Raw genomic sequence first — 14,140 nt, 5'->3', positions numbered from 1 at the left:
AATCTGCATTTTACACTAATTGGCCAGAGAAGGCCCATGTCTGCCAATTCACAGATCACTAGCTTAAATGCCCATCAAGGGAAGCCTGATTTTAACAGAATTCTGTAAAAAGGAATGCTATGTGGCCCTAAAAATGAGAACATACAAGCTATTTTATAAAAAGGGACAAAGTGAGCAATCACATGGTTGAAAGACAGGGAAGGAAATGTTTGACATTACTCTGAAACCACATGAAAGTATTACCCATTCCAAAGAAATTATAGAGTGTTTTCTCTTATTAACTCTGGATAAGCTGTTGGGACACACCTTCCCTTTACCAGTACCATCTGCCGGTAGACTTACCTTTAAAGTGACACCCAGATCAAAGGCGCTGCCGCCTGCATCATCTTGAGGGGAGCCTGATGCGTCAGACCCAGATCTGCTAGTTCCGGTCTCTAGCCAATTGCTTCTTCCTTTGGCATGACCTTTTCATCGTTTGTCAATTGGACTACAACAGATACACCTCTCAAGTGTAGTGTAGGTCAATTTAGAGAATGTGAACTGTTGGTTTAGTTAATGGAAGTATAACAATGACCATCATGCTAAACTGATAGATATATAAGTTGATCCTGCAGTGACTGCAATTAAGACCCTCAATCCTAACATCTCTTTCCCTTTCGACACCGCTGGGAGGATCTGACAGTCATTAACAACCCAGGTAAACAGAAGCTTAGGGATGCCAGCCCCAACACACTCCACTTTTGGACCAAAAGAAGATAAAAGGTCACTTCCAGGGCGAGGTCTCAGGGGACGAGGGAACTGCATCTCACTGTCCTGGTGCAATGTTCCACTGGTGGGACTTGAAATTTAATCGGTTTTCTGGCTAAGGATTTCTACATCTGATGTCAACACGAGGAAAGCCAAGAATTCGACACAGGAAGCCAAGTCCTAGAGCGGCACGATTGCTCCGCCCCCCTGAGGCCTATAAAAGTATTTCTCTAGAGTAAACCTCCCACCACTGCCAGGGCTATTTGGCAACACAGAGGCCTCCACTTCTAGGGGCGGAGCCTAGGAAGGGGCAGGGCTTAGCGTGAGGATGCTTTGCGACTCAGGTTCTGCCGGCGTCACTCACAACATCCTTAGCCCACTCTTGCGCAAACCACTCCACGTGAGGACCTGAAGATTCACACACGCAAAGCCAAGCCCAGCAGCTCCCCTAGAAGCCAGGACCGAGAGGGGCCCCCTGAGCTCCGGAGTTTCGAACCGCATTGCCTAGTCTTGCACCACAGAGACCTGGCCTGCCTCAGCTGTCAACCAGGAGTCACTGCCTGCAACACCGACTCCACCTCGCTCTTCGCCTGGCCCAGGGAGCGCCGCCCGCGCCGCCATTGAGATGATGGGCAGCCGGCCCCGCAGCCCCAGCGCCTCCCCTGTGGACCGGTGGGGACCGCATCCTGGAGGTCCGGGCCCTGCCAAGCGCCGCGAACAGAGGATACCGCGGGGCCCAAGTCCAAGTACAAGGCGGCGCCCAGCCTGGACAACCTGACCTGGCCCCCGACCGTGGACACGCTCATCTTCGTGGTGGTCCTGCCCGCCGGCTGTGCCCTGCACGTGCCCCTGGACGACGTCAACGTAGTACTGGAGCCCGAGCCAGCGTCCGTGAGGCAAGTGTCTCTCGGAGATTGCATCCTCATGCTGGTCCCTAAGGCCCTGGTGGGCTTGGGCATCCAACACCCCTTGGGACAGGGCCTGGAACAGGGTGCTTAACTGAGCCCTCCTGGGGAGTACCTTGCCCTGGAGCAGTGATTCTTCTGCGCCGCTGTCCCAGAGATCTCCTGCCAAGAAGAGGCCAAAGAGGAGGATGCGGACACGGATGCTGAGTTCCTGCCACCTGGGATGGATGCCACAGCCGGCTCCGTTGCTGGGCTCCGCCCTTCCACTGGAAGTGTGCCTGGCTTCGACCTGTTGGGCCTAGTCTCAGAGCTGTCCCCTTGGACCCCCAACCCCAGTCCAGAGAGACGCTCTCACCACGACGACAACCTGGACTTGCACCTTCTGGAGCCCTTCACCGACTCACTGCTCCAACCTCTACCTCCCTCTCCAAGTCCAGGTCCTCACCAGCGTCCCCAACACCCTCATGGTCCTCCCCCGCAAGACCCGGAAATGCCTGTTCCCTTAATCAACTGCCTCCCACAATTCCTGGCCAACTCAGCGGGGACCAGGAGAGAGTCTTCTGATATTGGCTCTGTGTGCACTGCACACACTGTAAGAATCACAAGAACAGATGCTTTATGGATGCAGGCTGCACTGCAGAGTTCTGATCAGTGGCTGACTAAAACACCTGAAAGGAAGCTCACCCGGGCAAAGAAAAGCCGCTTGAAATACAGTGTGCTTCCTGACAGCCAGACTGCTCCTTAGGTTTTCTCTAGGGAGGTCACTCTTAAGCAGCTCTACCCGCCTCCACCTCCCAGTTTGCTTCAAACTTAAGCGACAGCACTTTTCTCTAAAAAGCCATCCTTTCCCAGGCACCCTACCACTGCCCCTTCTACTCCTTTTCTGTTCGATAGAGTAATTGCTAAATTTCTTTTGTCTACATGGTTTTGTCCCTAGTGTCCGTGATAGTTTGACTACCCTCTGCCCATTGTGAACTTTTCTGGATGTTTTTCCCTCCTGAGATGAGTCATGCTTTGAATAATGGACTGTATTTTGGAAAAATAATAATTATATTTGAAATTTTATGTCTCCTTTTTGCTAAGGCTGGGGCAAGTCAATGGAAACCTTTTACAGGCTTCCTTGTTCTTTGAACAAAGTAGATTATCTACACATTGTGTTAGGACTAAACCACAAGGGAAATTTAGATCTTTTAACTCTTGATCGACAACCAGGGAAAAATACAAGGGGGCTCCAGTGTACTCCAGGGGCATGACTGTCCAGGTATGTTGTTGTCCTCTGCAGGTAAAAGCAAAATCATATTGACTGTCTTGGTCTAGAGGCACACGAATAAAAAGCAGAGCAAAGATTCATTAGAGTGAAGCAAGTGGCTTCATGTGGAATTGATGACAGGATGGTATTTGGGTTAATCTCTGTCAGGTAGTGAGGTATACTTATTTTGTTGATGGCCTTAAGGTCTTGAACAAATCAAAATCCTTGTCTGTTTGGCTTCATTTCTTGCTGGATGAGAGTGTTACAAAGGCAGTGCATGGGAAGACCTTTGTAGAAGGCATTCAACTATACATTTGAGCTCTTCTTTGGGCATCAAAGGATATTGTGGGAAATTTGGGTAACAACTTGGTAGAATGTATCTGAACTTTAATAAGTTCTGCTCCCATTATTTTACCTGTTTTTCTTTTTTCCCATTTTTTCTATATCAGGGGAATATCTAGCCAATAGAGGGTCAGATATGGTGTCAAAATCTGGGGTATTTATCAAACAGAGTGGGAATGCAAAGATATACTCAGAACAGACTCAATTGGCTATGAACAGAGAGGTCCTCTGAAAACTCAAGAAATATTCCCTCTGGTGAGCTTCTAATACAACAAGTCTCTGTGTAAAGTCAAGTTCTACCCTGTTAGATTGGCAGGTGTGTTGTCACAGAGCAGGAAGGAATGTTTCCAGTCAAAGGGTTCAAGGGTTACATATAAAGGCTGGGAGACAGGGAAAATCTGTGCATTATTTGAAATACTGATCACGTGTGTGGGACGTTTACGCCAAGGAAGAGGCTGAGCAAGGGTGGCAGAGTTTATTACAGAAAGAGTAGCAGTTGTATTGAAGGGCTTACACTACTAAGTTTCAAATCTTACTGAAAAGATACAGTAATCAAGACAGTGTGCTATTGGCACATGAATAGTCATACAACAGGTCAATGGAATAGAATTATGAGTCAGAAACAAATCTTTACATTGATGGTCAATTTAGTTCTGACAAAAGTGCCAAGACAATTAAATGTAAAAGGCATAGTCTTTTTAACAATTGAATCATCACATTCAAAAAAACCCTTAAACTATTAGTTCACACCATACCCACACACAAAACCACAAATTGGATCAAAGACCTAGATGTAAAAACTAAAACTATTAATTTCTTCAAAAAAAAGGGGAGGGGAAATCTTTATGACCTTGGTTGGGCAGAACGTTCTTAGATACAACACCAAATTTACAATCCTTTTATTTATTTATTTATTTATTTATTTTTTGCGGTACGTGGGCCTCTCACTGTTGTGGCCTCTCCCGTTGTGGAGCACAGGCTCCGGACGTGCAGGCTCAGTGGCCATGGCTCACGGACGCAGCCGCTCCACGGCATGTGGGATCCTCCCGGACCGGGGCACGAGCCCATGTCCCCTGCATCAGCAGGCGGACTCTCAACCACTGCGCCACCAGGGAAGCCCCTACAATCCATTTTTTAAACTTGGTATTTTGAGAGGCAACAAAATTTTAAACACATGCACATCAAAAGTCATTAAAAAATAAAAAAATTTTAAATACACCTAAAACTAATATAATGTTATATGTCAATTATATCTCAATGAAACAATGGAGGAAAGTCCATACAATGGGAGAAAATATGTGCAATCACGTATCAGATAAAGGACTTGTATCCAGAATATATAAAGAACTTTTACAGCTCAAAAATAAGGCAAATGAGAGAATTTTTAAATGGACAAAAGATTTGAATAGATATTTAACCGTAAAAGATACACAACATAGGCTTAGCTAATACACTCATGAGAAGATATTCAATGTCATTAGTCATTAGAGAAATGCAAGTTAAAGCCACGATCATATACCAAAACACACTCACGAGAATGGCTATAATCACAAAAGACAGACGATACCAAGTGCTAGTGAGAATGAGGAAAGAGTGAAACCCACATGCATTGCTCATGAGAACGTCAAACTGTACAGCCATTTTGGAAAACCATTCCATGGGTTTACTTTTAAGTGGAACATAAACTTGCCATTTGACCCAAGAATTCCATTCCTTGGAATCTGTGCAAGAGACCTGAAAACATGTCCCCACAAAGACATGTATAGGAGTGTTCATAGCAGCATTACTTATCATAGCCCCCAAATAGAAATAATCCAAATGTCCAAATACTCATGAATGTATAGAAATGCAAATGTGGTATTTCCATACAAGAGATACTACTCCTCAAGTAAAATGAAAGAACAACATATACAACATGCTACAGCATGGATAAACCATGGATAACAGGTGCTACAACAGGAATAAACTACCAAAACAGTATATTAGCTGAAACAAGCCAGATGCAAACGACTACACATTGAATGATTCATTTCTATGAAATGTTCAGTAAAAAGGCAAATTTATATGTAGAGAGGCAATCAGCGATTACCTTGGTCTGGGGTTTTGAGAAAGGATTTAATGCAAATAGGCATAAGGGAACTTTCTGAGGTAATGAAGATGTTCTAAAACTGGCTGTGGTGATGATTACCCAACTCCATAACTTTACTAATAAGCATTAAATTGAAAAAAGAAAAATTAACGTCACCTGTAAGGAACAAATGGATATGATGTGTCTCCAGAGAAAAACACAGGATCACTTATTAGTATTGAAGGCAAAAATATTTATATAATTTTACTCTTATCATGAGGAAACATCAGAGAATCTCAAATTGAGGAACACTAAGAAATAACTACCTATAATTTTCAAAAATATTAATGGCTTGAAAAACAACAGAAGGCTAAGGAACTATTCCAGAAAAAAAGTTAACTAAGGAGACATGACACCTGAAAGAGATGCATGATCCTGACCTGCATCTTATAGGCAAAAAGAAAAAAGAAAAAAAGGGGGGTGGTTAATTGGATGAAAGTAGACCAAAGGTACAAACTTCCACTTATAGGATAAATAAATACAAGGGATGTAATGTATAGCACACTAACTATAATTAGCACTGCTGTATGTTATACATTAAGGTTAAGAGAATAAATCTAAAGAGTTCTTATCACAAGAAAACATTTTTTTTTCTATTTCTTTAATTTTGTACCTATACGAGATGAGGGACTTTAATTAAACTTATTGTGGTAATCATTTCATGATTTATATAAGTCAAATCATTATCCTGTACACCTTAAACAAACAGTGCTGTGTGTCAATTATATCTCAAAGCTGGAAGGAAAAATAATAGCAAATTTAAAAATTTTAAATAGATACAGAGATAGAGATATATAATAAAAGATATTGTTAATATAATTGACAAAATTGGAAAATGGACTATAGATTAAAGCATGGCAGCAATATTAAATTTTTAAAAATTTGATAACTGTTCTAAAATATATATGAGAGAATATTCGTGTTAGGAAATATACACTGAGTAATTCTGGAGAAAGGGTCTGAATATATACAACTTACTCTCTAATGATTCAAGGAACAAATATTTATGTATGTGTATATTTATTTATCTATATAAACATACATATCCTGTGGTCTTTCTGAGAGACAGGAATAAAGAATGACAAAGCAAATGTGTCAAAGTGTTAAAAGTTAATAGAGGATAAATGAGAATTCTTTATATTGTTTTTGCCCTGTTTCTGTAAGTTTGGAAATATTTCAAAAGAACGCATTAAATATTCAATAAAACAGGAGGAGATTGATTGACATGACATTTATTTCTGAGCAATATGCTTAATAGGCAAACAGTAGCAGGAGTCCCACCAAAGTCTAGAACAAGAAAGATGTCACTCTTCCAATAATATTTGACATTATACTGGCGATACTAGCCAACAAAATCAGACAAGAGAAAGAAATTAGATGTTTAAAATCTTAAAGGGAAGAAAAATAAGACCATTTGCAAACCATATGATTGTAAACCTAAAAAAATAACTGAAAAAACATAGAATTCCATAAAAAAGCTGAATTCAAAATTAAGATACAGAAATCACTGTCTGTCACTTATAACACAGAAGCTGAAGTCCTTGGTTAAAAAAAACAAAAAAACCCAAACTGCATTTGGCTTCAGCCTCAGCCTTTAAAAGGCCAAATAACTACTTCAATGACAGGTTGTCATTCTTAAAATAGTAAAGGATTAATAATCGTGTGACAACACAGGCCATCATCGTATCAAATCATTGGGATAGCATCACTAATTCAATGCAATTCACCTCTCAGTAACACATTCAGGAAAGAAAGAAAGCACAACATAATATACCAGAATTACCAGTATTACTGTGAGGTAAGCAGAGAGTGGGTGGGCCAGTACCTCACTCTGCTTCAGGCAAAGACAAAGGTGTTGCTGTACAAGAGATGTTTGAAGCTGCCATTTCTTATACAACATTTTCATGTAGAAGCCTGTATTGCATGTTGGAAAAGGTCTCTCCAATTAAAGATAGAAGGGGTAATGTACTTTGTGGATGACAATACCAAACAGCAATAAGATCCAACATATTGCAGAAAAAGACCCACAATACTTTGCCATTCGGGAAGAAAACAAGTCCCCTGTGTTATGTTTGTAGGTCCATAGAAAAGGATCTTGTCACATCAATACTGGATTGGGAGTTTGTGGGGAGTTGAAGGGAGCTCCAGCTTTAACTATGCTGTTTAGATATTCTAAAATATGTATTCAGGTATTATTCCTAAAGTGAATAAAAATAAATAGGAATTTTTTAAAAGCTAGTTATGCATTCTAGGGGGAGAGCAGAATAGCCCTCATCAGACGGACGATCGGCAGCCATCTTGTAACCTACCCAGAACCGGGATTTATTTGCTAATTCCGCCCCCACAGTGGTTCAAGCAGTTCATGTTGATTGGATAGTCAGGTTGGAATGACACCAAGAAAGCCCAATGAGTGGGCCTGATAATCCATCCTGACAGTCTTTGGACATCTTAGAGTAAACAAAAATAAGGCAGAAGGAAAGATATCTGATCTGGTGCTCGGCAAGCCATTCCTCAATTATATAGATGTTATCTCCTGGAAACACCTGGACCAGTACTTTCTAGCAGATCAGACCCCTTTTTAGGATGACGATGATGATGAAGCTATTGTTTACCATTCACTGGATGTTGGCTGCATGCCAGGCACTGTTCAGGATGATGAGAACAGGGCTGACAATGTCAAGTGGGAAAGACAGATTATAAACATCATCAACAGTAAATAGTTACTATTTACTAAGCACTTACTGTGTTCCAAGAACATTTTACATACATTATCTCACAACCCCCCTGCACAGTAGATGGCATTCTCCCCGTTTCACACGTAAGGAAACTGAGGTTAGCAAAGGTGACATGACTTGCCCGTGCCTGACCATGGGCATTCCCTGGCGGTCCAGTGGTTAGAACTCCAAGCGTTCACTGCAGTGGGGACGGGTTCAATCCCTGGTCGGGGAAGTAAGATCCCAGCAGGCCTCGCCGCATGGCCAATTAAAAAAAAAAGAAAGAAAGAAAGAAAGAAAGAAAGGGGCTGACCAGAGGAGGAAATCAGGTGCGACTATGCCAGGCCCCTGGTAACTACCTTTGTCTCAGGACAGGACCACATTCCCTTGGGAGGGGAGCTCACAGTGAGGATTCACAGGGCCCAGGACAATGATGAGCCCAGATGTGAGACTACTGAGGTCAGGAGAGCCGTGGACAAGAGATGGCACCAGGCTAGGACGGGAGCCACCACCTTCAGGGCCCAATCCCTGGCCAGGCCAACAGCCCCGAGCCCCACCCTGTATCCTGGCCAAGTTTGGGTTCCTCCTTCTGGCCCCTAAAACAGAGCATGTTCACACTCACTCTCCTGAACGGAGCCCCCACTGAACATTCCCCGACCATGGGATATTCAAGCTTCGCCAACAGAACTCGCCAGGACAAAAGTAGTTGTTTCCTGAAAGCTCCCCAACATCTCCCCACCCCGCCCTCTGTCCAAACAACAGGCGCACAGCAACGGCTCCCATCACCTGGGAACATAGAGGAAGGTGCCAGTGGCATCCACATTCACCCCATGAGAACTCAGGTTCCTGGCAGGGCCCGCTATGCCAGTGTACAGCCCCTGTAAGTTCCCCCAGCCAGCATCCTGACATAAGCAGGGGAATTTCTTGGCCCGTGGCTGAAACACCGGAAGTGCAGCCAGGAGAGCGGATGCAGGCCAGGAGTGTAGGGGAAACCCCTCAAGGCAGGCCCAGGAAGTTTGAGTTCCCTTCATGACTGTCACTAACAGGCTGGGATGTGACCTCAACCATAAACCGCCCTATTCCTGAACCCCTCAAATGCTGAATGAAAACAAATGCAGTGATCTTAAACTTCCTCACAAAACAGAATCTTTGTGGAGGTGCTTAAGGAGAATTCCTACGCCCATGACTCCAGGCGTTCTGAGCAGTGGTTCTGGGATGCGGCAAAGAATCTGCATTTTACACCAATTGGCTAGAGAAGGCCAGTGTCTGCCATTTCACAAATCACTAGCTTGAACACCCATCGAGAGAAGCCTGATTTAAATGGAATTCAGTACAAAGGAATGCTATGTGGCCCTCAAAATGAGAACATATAAGCTATTTTGTAAAAAGGGCCAAAGTGAGCAATCACGTGGTTAAAGGACAGGGAGGGAGATGTTTCACCTTCCTCTGAAACCATATGAAAGTATTACCTATTCCAGAATTATTATTGGATGTTTTCTCCTATTAACACTGGTGAGGCAGTCGAGCCACACCTTCTCTTGGCAACCACCTTCAGGGATCTGACAGTCATTGACATCACAGGCAAGGAGAGGCTTAAGGATGTCATCCAAAAATTCACCTCACTGTTGGACCAAAAGGAGTTAAAAGGTCACTTCCAGGGCGAGGTCTCAGGGGACGAGGGAACTACATCTCATCTGCATCTCCTGGTGCAGCGCTCCACTGGTGGGACTTGAACTTGAATCAGTTTTCCGGTTCAGGCTTTCCGTATCTGAGGTCAACGCAAGCAAAGCCAGGAACTCGACCCAGGAAGCCTAGTCCTAGAGCGGCACGATTGCTCCGCCCCCTTGAGGCCTATGGAAGTATTTCTCTAGAGTAAACTACTCACCACAGCCGGGGCTACTGGGCAACACAGAGGCCTCCACTTCTAGGGGCGGAGCCTAGGAAGGGGCGGGGCTTAGCGTGAGGATGCTTTGCGACTCAGGTTCCGCTGGCGTCGCTCCCAACATCCTCGGCCCACTCCTGCGCAAACCAGTCCACGTGAGGGCCTGAAGATTCACACAAGCAAAGCCGAGCCCAGCAGCTCCCCTAGAAGCCAGGACTGAGGGATCCCGAGAGGCACCCCCAGAGCTCCGAAGGCTCCTCCCTCGTCCCGCAGTCCTGCGCCCAACCGCCCTGCTTCGGCCTCACCTGTCAAACCGATCTGTCACTGCCTGCAGGACCCAGCCCTTCCTCGCCTTCTGCCAGGCCCCAGGCCCGCGGCCACATTGAGAAGATGGGCAGCCGGTCCCGCAGCCCCAGCGCTTCCCCTGCGGACCGGTGGGGACCGCATCCCGGAGGACCGGGCCCTGCCAAGCGCCGGCGAACGGAGGAGCCCGCGGGCCCCGAGTCCAAGTCCAGGGCGGCGCCCAGCCTGGACAACCTGACCTGGCCCCCGACCGTGGACACGCTCATCTTCGTGGTGGTCCTGCCCGCCGGCTGTGCCCTGCACGTGCCCCTGGACGACGTCGACCTGCTGCTGGAGCCCGAGCCAATGTCCGTGCTGCAAGTGTCTCTCGGAGATCACATCCTCATGCTGGTCCCTGAGGCCCTCCTGGGCCCGGGCGTGGAAGGCCCGTGGGGACAGGGCCTGGGACGGGGCGCTTTCCGGAGCCCTCCCGGGGAGTACATGGCTCCGGAGCCGGGATTCTTGTGCGCAGCTGTCCCAGAGATCTCCTGCCAAGAAGAGGTCAACGAGGAGGATGCGGATGCTGACGCCGACTTCCTGCCGGCTGGGACAGATGCTGCTGCAGTCTCAGTCGCTGGGCTCCGCCCCTCGGCTGGATGCATGTCTGGCTTCCACCTGTTGGGCCAAGCCTCAGAGCCGTCCCCTCGGGCCCCCAGCACTAGTCCAGAGAGACGCTCTCCTCACCACGACGACATCCTGGACTTGCACCTTCCAGAGCCCTTCCCTGACTCACCACTCCAACCTCTACCTCCCTCTCCAAGTCCAGGTCCTCACCAGCGTCCCCAGCGCCCTCATGGTCCTCCACGCAAGATCCGGAAATGCCTGTTCCCTTAATCAACTGCCTCCCACAATTCCTGGCCAACTCAGCGGGGACCAGGAGAGAGTCTTCTGATATTGGCTGTGTGTACCTTGCACACACCGTAAGAATCACACGAACAGTTGCTTTATGGATGCAGGCTGCACTGCAGAATTCTGATCAGTGACTGACTAAAACACCTGAAAGGAAGCTCACCCGGGCAAAGAAAAGCCGCTTGAAATACAGTCTGCTTTCCGACAGCCAGACTGCTCCTTAGATTTTCTCTAGGGAGGGCACCCTTACGCAGCTCTACCCTCCTCCCATTCGCTTCAAACCTAAGCACTTTTCTCTAAAAAGCCCTCCTTTTCCGGGCACCCTACCACTGCCCATACCCCTGTTCCCCCCAACCCCCTTAATAGAGTAATTGCTAAACTTGTTTTGTTTACAGGGTTTTGGACCTAGTGTCCATACTAGTTTACAACAACCCTCTACCCAGTTTGACCTTTTCTGGATGGCAGCTCTAGCCCCTTTGGGGGAATCTAGCCAGTAGTTGTATGTGGACAGATCTTTGTTGGATACAGAACACAGGATGGGGAACAAAGATCAGGCGCCCTCCTCTTTTTGAATGAGCAGGTTGGCAAACGGTTTAACTTTATTGCTGGGTTTGGGTGGTATTTTCCCAAAAGAGCCAAGTGTTTTTCATTCTTCTTATATTCTTTTAATATATTTCTCTTGTCCTGGAAAAGTTTGTAATTCTAAAGATTCTGTGTTTTATACTTCTAAGATCCCAAATAGGTTTGTACGTTACTACTAGCATATAGAAATAATTTGTTCTTATATTGGTCTGATATCCAGCAAAATTACATAATTTCTGTAACCACTTCTCTGTAGATTCTCTTGCTTGACTGATAAAGATCTCTCGAAATAATGAGTGTGTCTCTTTTTCTTCACAGGCCTCTTACATCTTATTTTTCCTTAATCTTTTTAAAAAATCAATGTATTTATTTATTTTTGGTTGCGTTGGGTCTTCGTTGGCGTGTGCAGGCTTTCTCTAGTTGAGACGAGGTGGAGCTGCTCTTTGTTGCGGTGCGCGGGCTTCTCCTTGCGGTGGCTTCTCTTGTTGTGGAGCACGGGCTCTTGGTGCACGGGCTCCCGTAGTTGTGGCACGCAGGCTTCAGCAGTTGTGGTGCATGGGGTTAGCTGCTCTGTGGCATGTGGGATCTTCCCAGACCAGGGCTCGAACCCGTGACCCCTGCATTGGCAGACGGATTCTTAACCATTGCGCCACCAGGGAAGTCCCTCCTTAATATTTTTTATTGGATATTACTTCAAATCCAGGTTGACTGGTATAGTCAATAGGGTCATCCCTTTCTTTTTCTTTTGTTTTATTGAAGTATAGTTGATTTACAATATTAGTTTTTGGTGCACAACAAAATAATTCAATATTGTTATAGATTATATTCCAGTTAATGTTATTACAAAAAGTGGGTATATTTTCCTCTGCTGTACAATATGTCCTTGTTCCATACTTACTGTATACACAGTAGTTTTAATCTCTCAGTCCTCTACCCTATCTTGTTCCTCTCTCCGCTCTGTCTGGTGACAACCACTACTTTGTTCTCATTAAATGTGAGCCTGTTTCTGTTTTATTCTATGCATTTATTTCTTTTCTTTTTTAGCTTCCACATATGAGTGATAACATAGAGTATATGTCTTTCTCTGTCTGACTAATTTCATTAGGCAGAATACACTCTAGGTCCATCCACGTTGTTGCAAGTGGCAGAACTCCATTCTCATCAGACTGGCATCCATTTGCACACACTTTGCAGTGGGTATTCAATAAAACCAAATGAGCTTTTCTTCTCCTGATTTTCTTTTGCCGTGATAGTTTGGCTTTAATCCAGAAAGAGTGTTCTCTTTGGTGTCAGGTGGTGGAGGCTCTGAAGTCTGCATTCAGAGAAGTCATGTTGGGGCCTAAGTCATGAGATGTACAAGTACCTCATTTATCCACCATTGCCAGCTCTTAAGGGATAGTTTAAGTGTAGAGCTTCTACTCTTCCAGGAAAGATGCCTGCTTCTTACATGTCATCTCATTCAACTCCTCATAGCTTCACTAAGGAGGATTTGGCTTGAACAAAATTGTGCATTTGAGAGGCTCCTTCAATAAGAAGGGGAGAAGATTTCTCAGTTTCAATGGGCAGCATATTTTGATTTGGTATAAGGAGGCTTCCAAACAAAACTCTGAATCAAAAGCTGCTTCATTAAAACATTTTCTGGCCAAAGCTAATGACCAATTTGAAAAACAACTAGACTTATTTCTCTATTAAGTCCTCCAGTTGCCTTTCCCAAATCTCCCTCTGCCTCTTCTCCTGCCATTCTCTCTCCTTCTGAATTCCAGACTCCTCCTTTAATTACCCTTGTCCAGGTCCCCTGCCTTTCCCCAACAAAGCTCTCAAGAACCCAAAATGCTAGCTGCCTCTGAAGATCCACCCCCATGCACCAGGTATTCAGACAACTTCAGAGTTTAAACCTTGGACCTGAGCTGAATTAAGAGCTATTTGTAAAAATGTCTCTAAATTCAGACAAGACCAGCAAATATTCAGAGAAGAATTTAGTGTTCTGTTGGGTGCATAAGCCCCAGACTTGTCTTGACACAAATCACTCATACACATATTGGTCAGAACTGCCCGATGCTCATTTCTGGATGGCAAAGCAGACTGGACTGACCCAGGAAAGGACCTGCAGGATCTCTCTTATCACAATAACCCTAAGGGTTCAATAACAAGCCTGAAAAGTTGGGCAAAGTTTCCTAAAAATCATACCTGAAACAGTTCCAATAAAAATCAATGCAACTGCTACTCTTTCTATAACAAGCCCTGCCACCTTTGCTCAGCCTCTTCCTTGGCATAAACGTCCCACACACGTGATCAGTATTTCAAATAATGCACAGATTTTCCCTGTCTCCCAGCCTTTATATATAACCTTTGAGCCCTCTGACTGGAAACATTCCTTCCTGCTCCGTGACAACACACCTG

The 14,140-nt window shown here is 45.2% G+C and overlaps 1 protein-coding gene and 1 pseudogene across 1 annotated transcript; both read left to right on the top strand.

The window, feature by feature from the left end:
- The first annotated feature begins 1,262 nt into the window (after positions 1-1,262).
- Positions 1,263-2,397, top strand: LOC111171147 (proline-rich protein 23C-like; annotated as a pseudogene).
- A 7,111-nt stretch (positions 2,398-9,508) lies between these two features.
- Positions 9,509-12,485, top strand: LOC111171056 (proline-rich protein 23C-like). Its single transcript, XM_089911077.1, has one exon. It carries the CDS (start codon positions 10,358-10,360, stop codon positions 11,141-11,143), a length of 786 nt encoding a protein of 261 aa, XP_089767203.1. The 5' UTR covers positions 9,509-10,357; the 3' UTR covers positions 11,144-12,485.
- Positions 12,486-14,140: the final 1,655 nt, after the last annotated feature.

This window comes from Delphinapterus leucas, chromosome 4 (assembly GCF_059928025.1).
Source record: "Delphinapterus leucas isolate spDelLeu-1000000601 "Yukka" chromosome 4, BTC_Dleu_Yukka2, whole genome shotgun sequence".
Taxonomy (NCBI): Eukaryota; Metazoa; Chordata; class Mammalia; order Artiodactyla; family Monodontidae; genus Delphinapterus; species Delphinapterus leucas.
The sequence above is the reverse complement of the archived record's forward strand: the minus strand, read 5'-3'. Positions and strand labels throughout refer to the sequence as shown.